The 16,330-nt window shown below is 46.7% G+C and overlaps 3 protein-coding genes across 3 annotated transcripts in view; 2 read left to right on the top strand and 1 right to left on the bottom strand.

The window, feature by feature from the left end:
• Window positions 1–375: 375 nt before the first annotated feature.
• Window positions 376–6,235, top strand: NKRF (NFKB repressing factor). The gene is made up of 3 exons (XM_005419807.3): window positions 376–395; window positions 1,269–1,390; window positions 3,407–6,235. Exons 1-3 carry the CDS (start codon window positions 376–378, stop codon window positions 5,392–5,394), a joined length of 2,130 nt encoding a protein of 709 aa, XP_005419864.2. The 3' UTR covers window positions 5,395–6,235.
• Window positions 6,236–7,124: 889 nt separating this feature from the next.
• CUNHXorf56 (chromosome unknown CXorf56 homolog) overlaps window positions 7,125–16,330 on the top strand; it is a 13,656-nt gene continuing 4,450 nt past the window's right edge. The window contains exons 1-3 of the mRNA XM_005419806.2: window positions 7,125–7,130; window positions 9,349–9,352; window positions 11,874–11,877. The gene's annotated coding sequence lies outside the window, so the exon portion shown is untranslated. The remainder of the gene's footprint in view (window positions 7,131–9,348; window positions 9,353–11,873; window positions 11,878–16,330) is intronic.
• On the bottom strand, window positions 8,150–16,324 carry UBE2A (ubiquitin conjugating enzyme E2 A). The gene is made up of 5 exons (XM_005419805.2): window positions 16,292–16,324; window positions 16,158–16,183; window positions 11,038–11,127; window positions 9,974–10,062; window positions 8,150–9,594 (listed from the first exon to the last, which is right to left on the bottom strand). The coding sequence occupies exons 1-5, from the start codon at window positions 16,315–16,317 to the stop codon at window positions 9,466–9,468; spliced, it is 360 nt and encodes a 119-aa protein (XP_005419862.1). The 5' UTR covers window positions 16,318–16,324; the 3' UTR covers window positions 8,150–9,465.

Here is a 16,330-nt window from a genome sequence, read left to right as displayed (position 1 = left end):
AAAATTCCACGAGAGAAAGAAACAAAAGGACAAATCCTAACCCCCAGCAGGGCATCACCACTATCTCATCTCCCTTTGGTCCCTCCTGGAATTTTCTTCCCATTCCCAGTTCCACTGCCTGCACTGAGGGCTGAGCTGTGCTGGTGAAGCAGGGACTACAGTAGTCTGTGCTCTAGAGTTCTCCCAGGAGTTTTTATGGATCTAATTTCTGCCTGGTCCTTTAAATCAGGAGCAGAAAAAACCTTTCTTGAGTGGAGCTTGAGTAGATTTCCAGAATCCTTGGAAGAGCAGTATTTAGAAGCTGGTGCAAATAAATCACTGCAGCCCTGGCTGTTGGGACAGCTGTGGGCTCCTGTCTGTGGGCAGTGCCCACAGATGCTTTCTGACTTTGGAAGGTGAGCATACCATGGAACAGGTGCAGCATTGCTCTTCCTCCTTTCTGAACCATGGTGTGAAGCTGGTGTCAGGCTGTGTTTGAAGGCTGTCCTTGGACAGAAAAGTTTGGGTTTCTTTCCTGTTCAGCCTCAGCGTGCAAATGGCTCAAAATGATGTGACAGGTCCCCAGAGCAATGGAAAACTGAGCTGGTGGGGGATGGAAGGCCTAGAGGGATGGGACAGGGCTGTGCCATGCATGTCCTGCTTGTGTGGAACTGTGGGTCCTGCAGCTGGGTCAGGGTTTGCTCAGAGCTTGTCACAGCCACCTCACCTCTCTCATGGTTCAGGAACCTAAAACATTTCAGTTACAGCACCCAGCCAGAATTTAGTTTGGCTTTTTAAAGAGTGGTCGATGAAGGCTGAGCAGTGCCTGTGTCACCTGGCATGGCAGTTGTGGTGCTGGTGATGTGCAGGCTCTGGCTGCTGCCCCACACGGGACTCCAGTGCCACTCTGAGCTCCTGTGCTTGGTTCACTGAAGCTGCTGCTGCTCCTTCACACCCCAGTGTTCATTGGTGCTCCTGGCAGCTCTGTCAAATTCTGTATTTTGCCAGATAATGTATTTAAATTTCAGTTTAGAACACTGTCAGTGTGGTGGCTGCATGGTTTAATGAGAAGTGGGTTCGTGCAGAGCTGGTGTGTGGCTGTGTGCCCGTGCCAGAGCAGCTGTGCCAGGGGGACAGTGGTCAGTGCTCTGCTCTGCTCCAGCACGAGTAGAGGAGCATCTCCCTTGCACAGCTGCTTTAGTTCTTGTTTTACACAATAAAAGCTTGTGTGTGCCTGTGTGCTGCCCCTGGGGCTGGCTCTGAGGTGTCCTGCTGTTGGCCCCTCACAGGTACGGCGTGCAGGTCATGGAGAAGGTTCTCAAGATGGCTGAAGGCATCGACATCGGGGAAACGAGGTCCTACGAGCTGGTGCCCAGCAAGAAGCTGAAAAGATACCGCTCTCCATCGGACAGTGAGTACATCTGCAGTGTCAGTGACCCTTCCCTGTCCCTGTCTGGGGGCAGCCCTGGGAGCAGGGGGACACCAGTGTGCCACAGGGCTGCCTCTGGGACAGCTGGCACAGCAAACGGGAGGGAAGTGCCTGTGGTGGGCTCTGCTGGACTGCAGAGCAGTTCCCCCTCCTCTGCCCTGTGTATGATTCACACACAGTTCTGTCTTTGCCTAGGAAAATACCATTTTTCATTTCAATTATCAGGTAATTGGTTTTCTCCAGGAATGGTGTCTGGAATCAAATACCTGTCTGGCTTTGTCTGCTGTGGTGAGGTGTGATGTTCTGACCCTAGGAAGGGTTGTACATGTACATAGTGATGTTCAGCTCATTGCTTTCGAGTTACAACCTGCTTGGAGCTTTGAGGGAATGGAGAGTAGACACGATGTGTAGTTTTGGAATTTCTTTTCCCCCCTGCTGTGCCTGGAAGAGTGCTGTGTATGTCAGCCCAGTCCATGGTGTCAGGTATCAGTGTTCCAGTGGAGGACATGCAGCAGGCAGGGAGCGCTGGCAGTTCGGTGGCTCCGTCTGCTGGCTGCTCCATGGCACCTTCAGAGCTCTGGAGAGGGCGGGATCTGTGCCTGGCTGCGGGCAGGCCCCTGTGTCAGTCAGCAGTGCCTGTGGGAGGCACAAATGGCCAGGCAGCACAGGACTCCTCTGGGCTTGGGTATAATTTCTAGCTCTGCCAAAGTTGCTTCCCTTACTTTGCCAGCCAGGAGTCTTTGTGTGCTTCCATGGGCCAGCTGCAAAGCTGAGGAGATGCTGTTCTTTGTTTTGTCTGTCACAGGCAGCAGCCCTGAGGGTTATCCAGGGCTTGTTGCACAGACAGCACAATGAGCTGTTCTGCTGGCAAGAGCCTTTAGGTGCTGCTGCAGTGCAGCCATCAAAAACAGACGGGGAAGAAATGCCAACCTTGCCATAATTCATCAGAACTGATGGGCAAAGGATTTAATGTGTAAGAGCTTTGTCACCTGATTTTAGCAGGAAGGAAGGAAGGGCTGTTTGTGCTGTGTGCAGGTGTTGTTTTCACCTGCAGTGAGCTGGGTGGTGATACCTGTGCTGTAGTGGTTGATGTCTAGACAGCCTGACCTACAGCAAGGCCAAGGCATTGGCACTGGATTAGGCAGCACTTCCCAGCACTGAGCTGGCCTTTTGCTCCTCCGATGAAATTACACACATGGACCACGTCAGCATGTGGGTGCTGAATCTTCCACAGGAGAAGCCTTGTGTAATCATCTCTTAGATGTAACATATTTGCTTGTCAGCTATTTGATTCTCCCCTTCTGCAGAGCTGTGCACACCAGGATAGTCTGTCTCATTTGCATTTCTTCTGGTGGAGAAACAAGAGGTCAGTCAGTAATGGGGCCCTCAGTCCCTGCATCTGTCCCTTGAGGCTCAGGCAGATTTCTTCATGTTTGCTGCCCTTTAGCCCAAAGCAATTACACTGAGAGAAAATGTGCTTCTATTAAGTCAGTAACAGCCCTGTGTGTTTTGGAAAGGAGGGTTTGGTACCGCTGTGTTCCACCTCAGATGAGGAGACAGGATTATAAAGTAGTTTATCTGACATCATCCTGCAGCCCTACAGCAGAGTCAGAGCTGAGGTACTAGTCCTGCTGTGGTGTTCTGTCTTGTTGACTGTAGTTTTACTTATTTTAGTAGATTTGAAGGGATTAACTTCAGAAATGACCAGATGGGTCAGTGAGCAATGCTGGAAGGCAGCGTCTTGTGACCAAATATGTAGAGATTTTTGTGTGGTAGCTGTGAAAATGGAAATACCACTGTAGTGACCTGCACAAGAATGACTGGTTATCTTTGATGAATTGTGAATGTCTTTTGGAAGGAAACCTTTTAGGTTTTGACTAAGGAATGCAAATCCTGTGTTCAGAGCCTGCAGGCTCCTCTTGAAGATCACTTTCTGAAAACACTGTCTCCCTGTCATAGCACATATTGGTAATTCTGTAATATTCTTCCATCTCATAGGCCCAGAGCCAGAAGAGACTCCTGAGCCACCCAAAAAGGTGGTCCCCAAGTTCCGAGTGCGACCACGCTTTGAGCCCATACATTTTGTCACCAGCGCTGAGAAGGATGGCAAGAAGGACAATTCTCTGGATAACCAAAGGCAGGAGGTGAACCAGGAGGCAAATACAAACAGCATGGCACAGCCAGCTGAAAACTGTACAAATTCTTTTGTGAATGCACGAGAGGCGAATCCCCAGCTCTCCAGCTCAGCTGGGCTTGGCTTTACAGGCCCAGCAGCAGCAGCCAAGAAGGCTGTGAATAGTGCGGACTCTACCACAAGCAACGCCGTGCAGGTTTCTGTTTCCCCTTCAACTGCCCCGTCTGCATCAGAGACTTTCCCTCCATCAGCAATAATGCTGAAGCAGAGCTTTATGGAGAAACTGTCAGCAGCCGTCTGGAAAAACCTTACTAATCCAGATGCAAACACTGGGATGGATAAAATTAACTTCACGTATCTTTTGACGCGTTCAATTCAGGCGTGCAAGACAAACCCTGAATATATTTATGTTCCTCTGAAAGAGATTGCCCCTGCTGACCTGCCCAAGAGCAAGAAGCTCCTGACAGACGGCTTCGCTTGCGAGGTGCGGTGTCAGAACGTGTACCTGGCCACCGGCTACGCGGGCAGCAAGAACGGATCCCGGGACCGAGCCGCGGAACAGGCAGTGAAGCTGCTGAAGAAATCCGTGGAAGTTCGAGTCATTCAGCGGAAGTTCAAGCACACCTACCACGAGGACCTGGTGGTGTGTGAGGCAGGTGTGTGTCGCCCAGATTTCCCTCCCGCTCTCAAACCTCACGAGGAGTTCGTAGTTGCCAACAGGGACTGTGTCCCAATGCAGCCCGGTTCTGAATCCATGAAGGGTTCCGCAAATGCCAACAAAGATTGGACTAGTTTTGTCCTCACAGAGAATGCCAGCGATGCAATAGGAATACTTAACAATTCTGCCTCATATAACAAAATGTCTGTTGAATATAAGTATGAATTAATGCCGAACCGCTCATGGCGTTGTCAGGTGTATCTCCAAGATCACTGCCTGGCCGAGGGATTTGGCACAAAAAAGACCAGCAAGCATGCGGCAGCTGAGGAGGCACTGAAAATCCTGCAGAAGATGCAGTCAAATATAGCATCCCTCAAAGTGACCCAGGTGCAGAAAGTGGGCTGCTCATCACGGGGCTCCGGGAGGAAGAAGGACCTGAAGGACCTGGTGATCTACGAGAACTCCACTAACCCGGTGTGCACCCTGAACGACACTGCCCAGTTCAACAAGATGACGGTGGAGTACGTCTTTGAGAGGATGACAGGCATGCGATGGAAGTGCAAGGTGATGCTTGAAGATGAATTCATTGCAGAAGCAGTTGGAGTGAAGAAATCTGTCAAGCATGAGGCAGCAGAGGAAGCCGTGAAAATCCTCAAAAAGACTCAGCCAACTGTTGTTAATAACCTGAAGAAAGGCACTGTTGAAGACGTCATCTCCAGAAATGAGATTCGAGGTCGATCAGCAGAAGAGGCTTTCAAACAGAAGATCAAAGAAGACAACATTGGGAACCAAATTTTAAGAAAGATGGGCTGGACAGGCGGTGGCCTAGGGAAGGATGGTGAAGGGATTAGGGAGCCTATTTCAGTAAAGGAGCAGTTCAAAAGGGAAGGACTTGGGCTTGATGTGGAAAGGGTGAACAGAATCGCTAAGAGAGATATTGAAGAGATCATTCGAAACTATGCACGTTCAGACAGTCACATTGACTTGACTTTCTCTAGAGAACTGACCATGGATGAGCGGAAGCAGATACATCAAATTGCCCAAAAATACGGTCTTAAAAGTAAATCCCATGGGCAGGGACACAACAGATACTTGGTGGTGAGCAGGAAGCGGCGCAAGGAAGATCTGTTAGACCAGCTGAAGCAGGAAGGCCAGGTTGGGCATTACGAGCTTATCATGCCCCAGGCAAACTGAGGTGAGGTGTCCCCTTTGACCAGAGACTGAGTTTCCTGGACACTCGACTAAAGAAAGAGATGCTGCATTTTTCTCGTGGGTAATAATGACATTAAAGTCTTTTACTTTGGCAATATAATTTCTAAAATGTTGTTAGGTGTTTAGAACCGACCGAATTCTGTTCAAGCGCATTAGCACAACCCAAAAGCAGTAGTGCTGTTCCTGTATGTGTCTTTGATATTACTTGTTCCTTCACATTTTAATAGTTTTGTAATAGCAAACACACATGTCCAACGAGAAGAAATTTGACATCATTTGAAATTATAGGTCCCTTGCTCTTCTTGAGCAAGGAAGGAGAAAAAAAAAACCTTTTTAAAAAAAAAATTAAAAAGCAAAGGAAATGCAGTCTGGGGGCATAAACTTGTATGTAAAATTGGTATTAATTACAACAAAAATAAAGTTTTATTTCTGGAAAAAAAAGGTTTTGTCACACTTTGTATTAAAAAAGTGTGAAAAATGTTTATTCTTGAGAAGTACATATATCAAGGTCTTGTCTCTGCTGTGTTTATGTACAGTATGTAAACCTTAACCAGTTTAGTGGTAGTTTTATTCATAGATTTCTACCTTGAGTCTCCCATTCTGAGAATTGCTGACGGCGCCTTCATTGCCAGCGAATGGGACTGAGAGAATTCCAGCGTTCCTACCTTGGAGAACGGTTGACATGTGCAGATACCACGGTGAAGTGTGAAATATAAAAACTGGAGGTAAATGCAGAGCCCACGCTCAAAGATGCTCATGTAGCTTGTGGGGACTGTTATATAACTTATTTTTTTACTTGGAATATCAGCTCTTTAATCCCGAACAAAAGTGAATCTGTGCCTGGTTATTTCTCTGCTCCATCCCTGTACTGGTGCCTGTGTCTGGTGAGGGGGATTCCCCAGGAAACTTCTGGCCTTGTTCTGACCACGTGTGAATGTGGAAGCTCTCCAGGGCTGGCTTATGCCACTGGGAGGCTGGAGTGCTTCCCTCCTTTATGGGGAAGCAGCCTCTGACCTCCATCTGCACTGCTCTTCTGTCAGGGTTACAGGACACGGAGCTCTGTGAGCCTTGGAGAACACTCCCTTTGTGCTTAGGAAGGTTAAAGGATAACAGCTGGCCTTGGAAGAGCCAGGAGTGAGGCATGCCTAGAGCTGCTGCTTATTCTGTCAGCAGTGGGATCTGTAGATGCTTCTGTACTGCTAGGCCAGTCCTAATGCAGTGTTTTTGTCAGGTCTCCTGTTGCCATGTCTTAGCCATCACTTGCTGTCTCAGCCATCACCTGCTGTTTTCTGCTGCATATATTTGCCTCTCCATATCATTACACCTTCCTCTACCTTTTTTCCCACCTCTTGTTCTGTTTTGTTTTTAAATGCTCTCAGGGCTGAGGTGAGGATGGCTAACCTCTGAATGTCCTGGTGGTGAGCAGTTAGAGGGATTTTCATCCCTGCAGGGTGATGAGGAAGAGGAGAGACTGCCCTGGCAGGTGAGACTCTGGAAGCAGAGAGCAAGAGTCCTCTCCTCTCTGCCTGGCTGCAGCACAGCTTCTGCCTGCTTGGTCTGCTGGGTAACAACATGCTGCTGCTGTGAAAAAATAATATGGCAGTAAATTCTGAAAGTAGGGGTTTTTTTCCCTTTTGTTTGGGGTGGGTTTTTGGGCATTTCTTCTCCCTGTGTCTGATTTCTGCTCTCAAGAACACTGGACTGTAGCAGATGGTGCTGTAGGAGTGGAAGAAGCCTGGTACTTTCTAGGGGGCATTTCTTCTCCCTGTGTCTGATTTCTGCTCTCAAGAACACTGGACTGTAGCAGATGGTGCTGTAGGAGTGGAAGAAGACTGGTACTTTGCAGGGAAAGAAGAAGTGAAGCTCCTCCTCCCTAGCCTGGGTCTGCACCAGGTGCTTAGAGCTTGGTGCTGCCAAGGAAGGCAGCAAGAGTCCCACTGCTATTCAAGATGCAAAATGCCTCTTTTGGGAGAGCTGGGGCGTTGCTGTAGTCACGGTAGCTCAGCAGGGGCAGCTGGCCCAGACAGGCTGTGCAGGATGTTCCTTTCCTGTCCTGGTTGTGGCTGTGACCCCTCTGCCACACACGGGGCCTGTGCAGGACCTGGTGGGGGCTCAGCAGTGTTGTTGTGCCCGAGGGGCTGCAGAGCCTCAGCCTTCAGGAGAGGCACCATAGGGCCATGGTGGAGGCTGTGGATAAAGGCCTTGCCTGAGCAAGGCTGAAGGTGGGATTGATGTTCTTTGGCAACTCTGAGCTGCTCATTTCTGGCTGCAGTAAGAGTCCACTCTGTTGTTTTGGTTTTTTTTTAAACTAGTGAAACAAACACAAGAATGGTGGGACTGCTACAAGGGCCTCAGTGGCCTTAGAGGGACTTGGCTCCTTCAGAAGGGATTGTGGCATTACAGCTGCTCCAGGTAAGCACAAGGCTGTTCCAGGGTACAAACTGTCACTGCAGGTAAAAATCTCCATTAAGTTTTTTGAAAGAGCCCAGCTACTTGTACAGAAACCAGCTTTTGTTATCTGCCACTCATCATAAATGCTGTTCTCCACCTGCTAAGACAGGAGGAAAGGAAATGCAATTCCTGTAATGACTGAGCCAGCCCTGTCTGTCTGTCACTGCCCCTCCCCTGCACTACCCCAGGCACGCCTCTGCCCACAGGAGGAAATATCACAGTGCTGGAGCTTCCCCCCACACCCAACTGCTGGCAGCCCAGTTAAATAAGCACAGTTATACACTTCTTGCCTATTTATACAATAAGCACTAAGGTTACACTTTATTTACAACTTTTGAAAAATGTACAGTTTCTTACATGGGTTACTTGTGCAAAGTTATACTTTTCAACTAACAGACCAATGTGCACACAAAAGACACTGGAACAGTGGACAACACAATTGCAGGTTCCATCCCACACTGCTGCTTAAGGTTCTGTATCCAAAGGTACAAACTTGCCTTACAAAAAAAGTGACTGGACTTACAAATGTTTTTTTCAGAATTGAAAAAATACTTCCATAAAACTGAAGGGAACGAACTCAAGCATGCAGCAGTAGCTCACACAAACCACGCCGTCATCTACGAAGAGCAGAAACTGCAGAGACTCGAGTGCCTACCCTGGACTTAATTCAAACTTCCCACAAGACAAAGTTAGATCCCAAACAACTTATCTTTCTCAGCTAAAGATAAGGGGCAGGAGAAAGACACTGAAGGAGAGTAATTCCATCACTGGAACAGGTCAGGTTTTACCTCTTCCTTAATGTGGAAGGCCTTTTGCTGAGTACCACAGCTCTGCCTGGTTTTGTCCAGTAATGCCTCGGTGACAGGACTATAGAAACCTACTGACAGTTTCTGTAGGCATGTCCTTTAAAATAGTAATAAAAAAAAAAAAGGGCTTGTTTCTCACCCTCAGCAAAGATCCAAGTACCACAGCCATAGTGATTTATGTAGATCTGTACATAAATCTTGCATGTGAAGTGCAGAAGTAACAAGCATTCCAGGGTCTTACTAAATCTTTGAATTGGAATCAATCGAAGAGTTGATTTTTTTAACATGAGTAAAGGAGTTGATAAACCAATACAAAAGGGAAACAAAAGATGATTTCTTCACCCAGTACTTAGAAATGCAGTGGGGTCTAAACCAATAGTAGAGGTAAGTGACCAGCCCGGACACATCAGCACTTTAGTTAATATCAGTTAAAAAATGTGTATGTATATAAACATCCCTTTTATCAAGCTACACATAAGCATCACTGTGTATAACACAATTACAATTAAAAGCTTAGTGTACACTACAGAAATGCACAATACTGCCCTAAGACTGGAGAGGGACCACAGAAAATGAATTCAGCATCAGTAACTCTTTTGCAAGTAACCCAAGTACAGAACTTTTGACTTCAAAGTGGGTGCGTTCTGATGTCCAAGGAGAAGAAGCTTCAGCAAGGGAGGGTGGCAACAGCACAACAGCTATTTTGCTTGCAAAGTAAATGCTAGGAGGAAAAAGATGACTCAGACACTTTGTTTATTTTCCTCATCAACAGAGTGTTCATTTGCATCATCCTGGGTCAACAGTCACGCCAGCTCTGTTCTACTATTGCAGAAACCCGTTTTTCATATTCCCGCTTATTCTCTTGGTATAGCTGAGCTGCCTGGCTGTTTGCTGGACTGTTCGGATTTGGCTCATCCAATAGGGACTGTGCAAAGAGAAAAACATCCTTAGGCACTGCCAAGTACAGTTTTCCAACACTGAACTGCCCACACTAGTCAGAGCAGAGCTGTTAGTCCAGGTGCAGCACTGCATCCCTGCAGCTGGAAGGCTTTAGAGGCTTTGGCCACCAGTGTCACCCCTGCACAGTGCAGGTGACTTGCTGTGACAGGCAAGCATTGCTGGGGGCCCCTGCAGTGACCACCTGTGTCACTGCCTGGCCAGTTTACACCTGGGAGGGATTCACACTTTGCCAATATTGTAGCTGCTATACTGGTTCTTAGGAGAGGGGAGAAAAGAAGTTTCCTGAGCTGTTTTTGTCAAAGCATCCTAATGTAATTCTGTCTCTTCATGCAGAGTTCTTTTACCTGTATGGATGTTAAGATGGAGGAGACATCATAAGTGGGGCTCCAGCGATTCTGAAGGATATCCAGACATATACTACCGTCTGCATAGACTGGAAAGGGTCAAAGAAACAGCTTAAAACACGACTTGTACAGCCACTGGCTTTTCTCCCTAGTATTGCCTGCTCCTGAAAACCTATGCACAGACACACTGCAACAGTCCATACTGCAAAGAGGCCTCTAGGTAGGAAGCACTGAAGCTCCTCACCAACAGAAACCTGAAGTATTTAAACTCAACCCCTGTTTATTCTCTCACAAACTTCTCTGTGTCATTGCAACTGCCGCTGTGGAAAACCATGAACAGATTTTAAGGCAAAAAAAAAATTTAGCTACCCAGAAGTGAACCAAAGAACACCCACAAACAGTTGTTCACACTCAAGGCTTCCCCATGAAGTCTCTGCAACAGAGTCCAGTCACCTTACTCACAGCAGCTACATGAGAACCTTCCCTCCCTGCACTGTACCCACACTTGCAGTGGTGGAAGGTTTCCGGTACTTCTGCACAAAGGCAAGGAATACCTCTCCAGCCCCTACCAACGAAGGGGATTAATTAAACAATCTTACTGTCACTGGCTATAGCTGGACCCTAACACTGCATTTCATGGTGTATCATTCTTACAGGCATTTAGGGGAAGTGACAGATGACAGCTGCATTCACCGGTGTCACTATGCTATGTTTACAATACATACAGACAGAAGTCCAAAGCACTGCTATTTAAGTACAAAACATTCTTCTGTAAGGCTTAACAGGCAGTTGAGTGTCTCATCAGTACTGTGCTGTAACACCTGAAAGGTAAGAGGCTCCTTTTATTGCCCCTTTCTTTTCAAGCCTGAGCACTGCTCACATATCCATCCTCACCAAAACTACACAACCACACTGGAATTGTACTGCCTCATTAGTGGAAACTTTTATAATAAATAGGCCTTTTATACAGCAAGCTATAACAAAAAACACCCCAGCCCTCTCTTCCCCCTCCCACCAAACCTCCAACAGAACAGCAAAACTAAACCCAAGCACTAAGTACTTACCATTTGGATGAAACATTTTAGAGACAAATCTGACAGTAGGTGGCTTATTTGGGTATTCTTCTGTGAATTCTATTGTAAGTTTGAAAGTTCCTGGAGTTGAAAGAGAGATAAGCAACCTTTATTCAGCATGAATTTACACAAGGGATGAGTAAGTAGCATTTCCTCCACAATACACACTGACACTACTGTGCTCACAGGCACGATGGACATGGAACACACATTGTGCAATCCCACAGCAATTCCTTTACTCTCGTGGAGTTAATCATTAACACTCCAGTCCCAGACAGTACTGGTACAAGAGTATTTCCTGGGACTTACTTTTATTAAGCCAATCAAAAGGTTTATGTAGGGAAATAAATTTGCCCTTGTGTTTTTCTTCCAGAGAGCCTAATCCCAGTACACTGTACAAACAACAGCAGTGGGTGTACAACCATCTGTGTACATAACGTCATTCGGTGAGTCCTATCTATGGAATATGCTGTCATAGCAAGGACCTTGTCATTTATTTCCTCTAAATTTAAAAAAAGGCCTATTTCTCAACAAATGTAAGGTAATCAGGTCTTGCAGAAAAGTAGCATTGAATGCAGCATCCAAATCTGACACTTTCAAATATAAACCTGACCATTTACTTCATGCTAACTGGTCATCCTTAGTGAGAGACTGATTGAGCAGAAACAGAAAACTGTAGCTGAGTCTCAACCCAACCATTTTAACAGCCTGCACTAATGCAAGTTATTTTAGCCCTTCTCCTCAGGCTATGACAATCTGAGAATAAGAAGTCTGTCAACTAAGCTGCACATATGGGTTCAGGGGATTAAGGCCTACTCCTGATTCAGCTCGGTAACCAAGGAACTCAACCTACTCCACTGCAGACCATGGCAGCTCCTCCCAGCCACGCTCCCAGCAAGAGCACCCAGCCCTGGAGGCAGCCTGGGATGTTCCTGGGTGTGCCCAGAGAGAAGAGCTGAAGCACATCCATACAAACACACAGCTCTCCTGCAGAAGGCCTGCACCTGACACTAACAGCTGGAACAAGCTGCTGGTGGGGCATGCTGTCTTTTTTGAAAGGGCATCCTCATGTATCAGTGATGGATGAGTCAGGTTCCCCACGTCCCCCCCACACTCAGTGTTCTTGCCGCCTGTTGTGAGGGAGTTTTCCAGCCCCAATATAATGAAGTTATTCCTCCGGCTAGCAAACATGTGCCAGTAACTGGTAAGCCAGAGAACAAATTTTTCGTTTTCCTTTTTTTTTTTCAGATCAGAAAGGACCTGCAAGATTTCCCAGGGACTCCTTTCTTTATAAGGAGATAAACTGTAACACTGAGTTGCAAGAAATGAAGGTCATTGCTTTGACGTTCCAGTTAGCAAATGAAGACACAGCACAGATGCTTTAGCACTTTCTCTACAGCAGTGGGAAGTCTCAACACCCTAAAAATAAGTTTATGCATGTTTGGTTTTTTTATTAGCAGCCTAACAATGTAACAGCAGAGAGCAAACACTATCCTATCTCACTGTGAAACAAACGAGCCAGAACAGTAGAGTTAGGATTGCTCAAATTAGTGGAAGTCTGCAGTGGGATTTTCAAGTTTATTCCAGTTTAGTCCAGTGGCACCGAGGCAGGTCTGAGGTCAGCCTGAAACCCAGGACTGGGGAGGCAGGAAAAACTTCTACCAGCTGCAAACATCAGCCCCTTAGAACCAAATGCTTAGAGATTTGACTCCAGATATTCTCAGCTCTCCCTGCCCCAGTTTGGTTCTCAGGAGCCTCCTCCTGAAGGAGGAGTGACTAAGCAAGCAGTAGGCTGAAAACCAAGCACAAACTACCACACAGGTTCGACAGTAATAGGAGCAGTTTGGTCTTAGAATCTATTTAAAACCACTGAAAGAAAGGGAAGCTATTGTCCCACCAGAGACAGGACAGCACTACTTTAACACAGATCTGAGCAAGGGGCTTACCTGCAGCAATATCCAGCTGGAGTATCTATCTGCCTACTGGGATTTCCAAGTCAGGGCCCAGAGTGGCAATGGCTCTTTGGAAATGCTCCACAGTATGCAAATCCTCACTATTGAGCTTTATTAAAGGGCAAATCCAGAGATGTGACACACCAAAGTCCAAGGGTCACTCACACTGAAAGCCCACAAAGGTATCACAACACACTGCTGGGGATGAGGCCTTCAGGGTCCAGTCCCTTCTGTCACTAATTTTAATGCTTTCAACTGGTACTTCTCACAACTTACCCTAGACAGACATCTTTAAACCCAGAATTATCATATTTACTGTCATTATTGATTTTGGGATCACCACTAATCTTAGGCAAACATTCTCTTTTCTGCCCTGTACTTACCTTGTTGATCACTCCTACCTCAGGATTTGAGACCCTGACACAGCCAGGAGAGGTTTCTGCACAACCTGTGCACCAGTCCCAGCTACTCCAGAGAGCAGAGCCTGTGTCCCTGCAGGGCCCCCTCACTGCAACCCCTCCATTCCACTGCCCAAAAAAGCAGGGACAAGGTCTTTCACTCCTGCACGAGGATACAGCAAGGCATAAACCACACAGAAGACAAATGCCTTGTGTTCTCTGCTAAGCCTCCTGCACAATCCCAGCAAGGCAGGATACAATGGCTGAGCTACTTAAATCTCTCTGAGCCAGGAATCCTACCCTAACCAAAGCATCATCATCCAGCTTCAGAGAAACAGGACTGGGACAGCCTGGGTTTCCATGGCTGTGCCAGCATTTCCACTTTAGATGCCACACACAAAGATTCTTAGAAACATGGTGAAAGGAGGATAAATATCCCCAGGGTCCCACTGCAGACACCTGCAATTGAATCCTCTTAAACCAGAAGATGGAAGTTGTGCTGCTGGTCTAAATTAGTGGTTGCTCCTAAGCTGAGCCAGCCTGCACACTGAGTTGTGAAAGCACCCTCCAAGTCTGGGGGTGGAGAAGGAGGGATATCAGCTGCAGAATGCTGCACAGCAAGTAAACAAATGTGCTTCAACTTCAGGTTTGCAGCCCAGACAAACTACACCAGCTCAGAAGCTGCAAGCAGAGAAGGGCCTCACCAGAAGGAGGCTAAAGAACAGTAACTCTCATGATGTTGGTATCATTGTACCTCTAGAATGACAAACCCCCCAAATTTGACAGGCTACTTTTACAAAAACTAAGCTATCTGAAGTTTTACAGTATCACCACAGAGTGAAAGAGCCTAAAAATGAAAAAGAACACAGACCTGCAAAGGCTTCATGAGAAAGATTATAGAGTTTCAGTGTATCTTTGAGTCACAAGGGCCTGTGCAGTTGCAAAGCCAGTCCAAACTAACATGCTGTTAAATTAAAATTTCCTTACTCTTACCTACATGAAGCTGAACTGCATCTGGACTGCACTACCATGATCTGAACTGTGCTACTTCACTCACTGAATGGGAAAGCACAGGTGAGGCACCACCAAGCCCTATCTCCAGGCTCCACTTAGGGCTTTGTTATCTAGGAAAGTAGGATCCATCCAGAGGGAGGAGATAAGCAGATATCCTGCTACACAAGACACATCTGTTTTCCTGAGCACACAGTGGGAAAACACAGCCTTTGCTAAGAAAAGAGCAATCCATCACACCTTGAGGGTACATTATGACATCAGCCAAAGCAGCAGGACAGCAGCAGCTGCCTCAAGCATCTGTCTGAACCTCAAACTGCTGTGAGTGCAACATGTCCTCAGTATCCAAGATAAAGACACAATGCTGCCTCAGGAAGCACAGAGGAAATCAATATGTCAGGGCTCTCAAAAGCAAGCCTCAACCTTCTGCAACTAAATGGAAATATATGGAAAAAAAGCCCTTAGAGCATCTGTTAACCACATGCTGAGCTGGAAGAGCCTGAGCATGGCAAGAACCTGCATTTCAGCACACTGCAAGGAGACAGCTTTCTGCTCCAAACAGTGAATCACTCTATTAGCAGCAGTGCTCCAAGAGCCTAAAGCAGCTCCAGCAACCCCCACAGAAGTTTCAGTGAGCCCTTCTTTAAGGGTTACCAGATGAGACAGCAAAATACATTTAGTCTAGCTGCTCTATTATGCAATGTTTTAAGTCCAAGTTCTAAACATCAGACTGCTGAAGCAGCTACTCCAGCAAATTTCTTAACTAATGAAATACATTAAAAAGAAGTGAGTCTTCAGAGTTCTCTTAGGCCTGAAATATTTGAGGTCTTCAAATGTTCACAGAGAAATACAGTCTGCAATTTAGAGGCACATCCACAGGTGCTACCTCCACGGATAAACAAAGACAAGGGAGTTAGCCAAGAACAACACAAGAGTTAAGGAATTTTTCCTATGCTTTTGTCATGAGTCATGGAGATCTAAGATTAATTATAGCCTACACTGAAAGTACCTTAAAAAATGCATCACTGATTTCAGTTAGACAGTATTTCATGTCTAACAGGTTTTCACAAGATGCTGAAGTACTCACATAGCATCAGTAAACCTATCAAAGTCAGTAAGGGCCAGGTTGAAACTACAGGTATGTCACCAGGACCTATTTAGTCAGCTTTTAAACTTAAAAAGTCCTTTCAATCTTAAGCCCTGAATGATACCAACTGTAGCAGAGCAAAATAAATGACAAGAAAAAGCCACTCTTCTGAACTTCCTCAATCATTCAGCCCATTTCCTACTTCACCTGACTCACGTTGGAACTTGCTCACAAAACACTTCCAGCATCAGAAAAAACGAGAAATCAATCAAAAGACAACAGTTTTATGCCAAGTTATTGATGGTTATGCAAACATAAATGTCCCTAAAAACATGATCAAAAGTTCAACAGAAAAGTTTGTAGAGACCCTTAAAATGACTTATAATAGATATAGTGACTACATACAAGACTGCACAAGCTAATTTCTGTGTTTTTGTAAGTCAACACAGCAATCTAAATCTACAACACTTTCTGAGAGTAGGATTAGAAAACTAATATTTACAAGAATCAGGCACACGTGTGCGGTCAGGTGAACATGCACCCACGTCCCCTCCCCTCCAGGCCCGCACCTGTTGCGGACTCTACGGCAGTGACACCAAGGCCGTGTCAAACCGCAGCAGTTTACCCCGAAAAGCCAAACATAGCCCCGCACGCCGCACTTACCGTCCTCGAAAGGGGTCCCCTCGGGCCTGGAGAAGGGAAAGCAAAGCACAGCGTTACCCCGCTGGCAGCCCGGCTCCGACCCCCCGGCGGCTGACGGCCACCGCGGCCCGCCGCCCCCTTCCCCGCCGACTCACCCGAAGATGACGGCGTTCCCCACCATGATGTTGTTTTCA

Source organism: Geospiza fortis, unplaced genomic scaffold (assembly GCF_000277835.1).
Source record: "Geospiza fortis unplaced genomic scaffold, GeoFor_1.0 scaffold157, whole genome shotgun sequence".
Classification (NCBI taxonomy): Eukaryota; Metazoa; Chordata; class Aves; order Passeriformes; family Thraupidae; genus Geospiza; species Geospiza fortis.
The sequence above is the reverse complement of the archived record's forward strand: the minus strand, read 5'-3'. Positions and strand labels throughout refer to the sequence as shown.

Bases quoted from the DNA above. Each gene is read 5' to 3' on its own strand.
- NKRF (XM_005419807.3), top strand. From the start codon at position 376: ATGCTTTCTGACTTTGGAAG. The intron at 396-1,268 runs GTGAGCATACCA...GGCCCCTCACAG, and splicing joins ATGCTTTCTGACTTTGGAAG to GTACGGCGTGCAGGTCATGG. The intron at 1,391-3,406 runs GTGAGTACATCT...TCCATCTCATAG, and splicing joins ATACCGCTCTCCATCGGACA to GCCCAGAGCCAGAAGAGACT.
- UBE2A (XM_005419805.2), bottom strand. From the start codon at position 16,317: ATGGTGGGGAACGCCGTCATCTTCGG. The intron at 16,184-16,291 runs GTGAGTCGGCGG...TCCCTTCTCCAG, and splicing joins GGGAACGCCGTCATCTTCGG to GCCCGAGGGGACCCCTTTCG. The intron at 9,595-9,973 runs GTAAAAGAACTC...CTCTTTGCACAG, and splicing joins CCATCTTAACATCCATACAG to TCCCTATTGGATGAGCCAAA.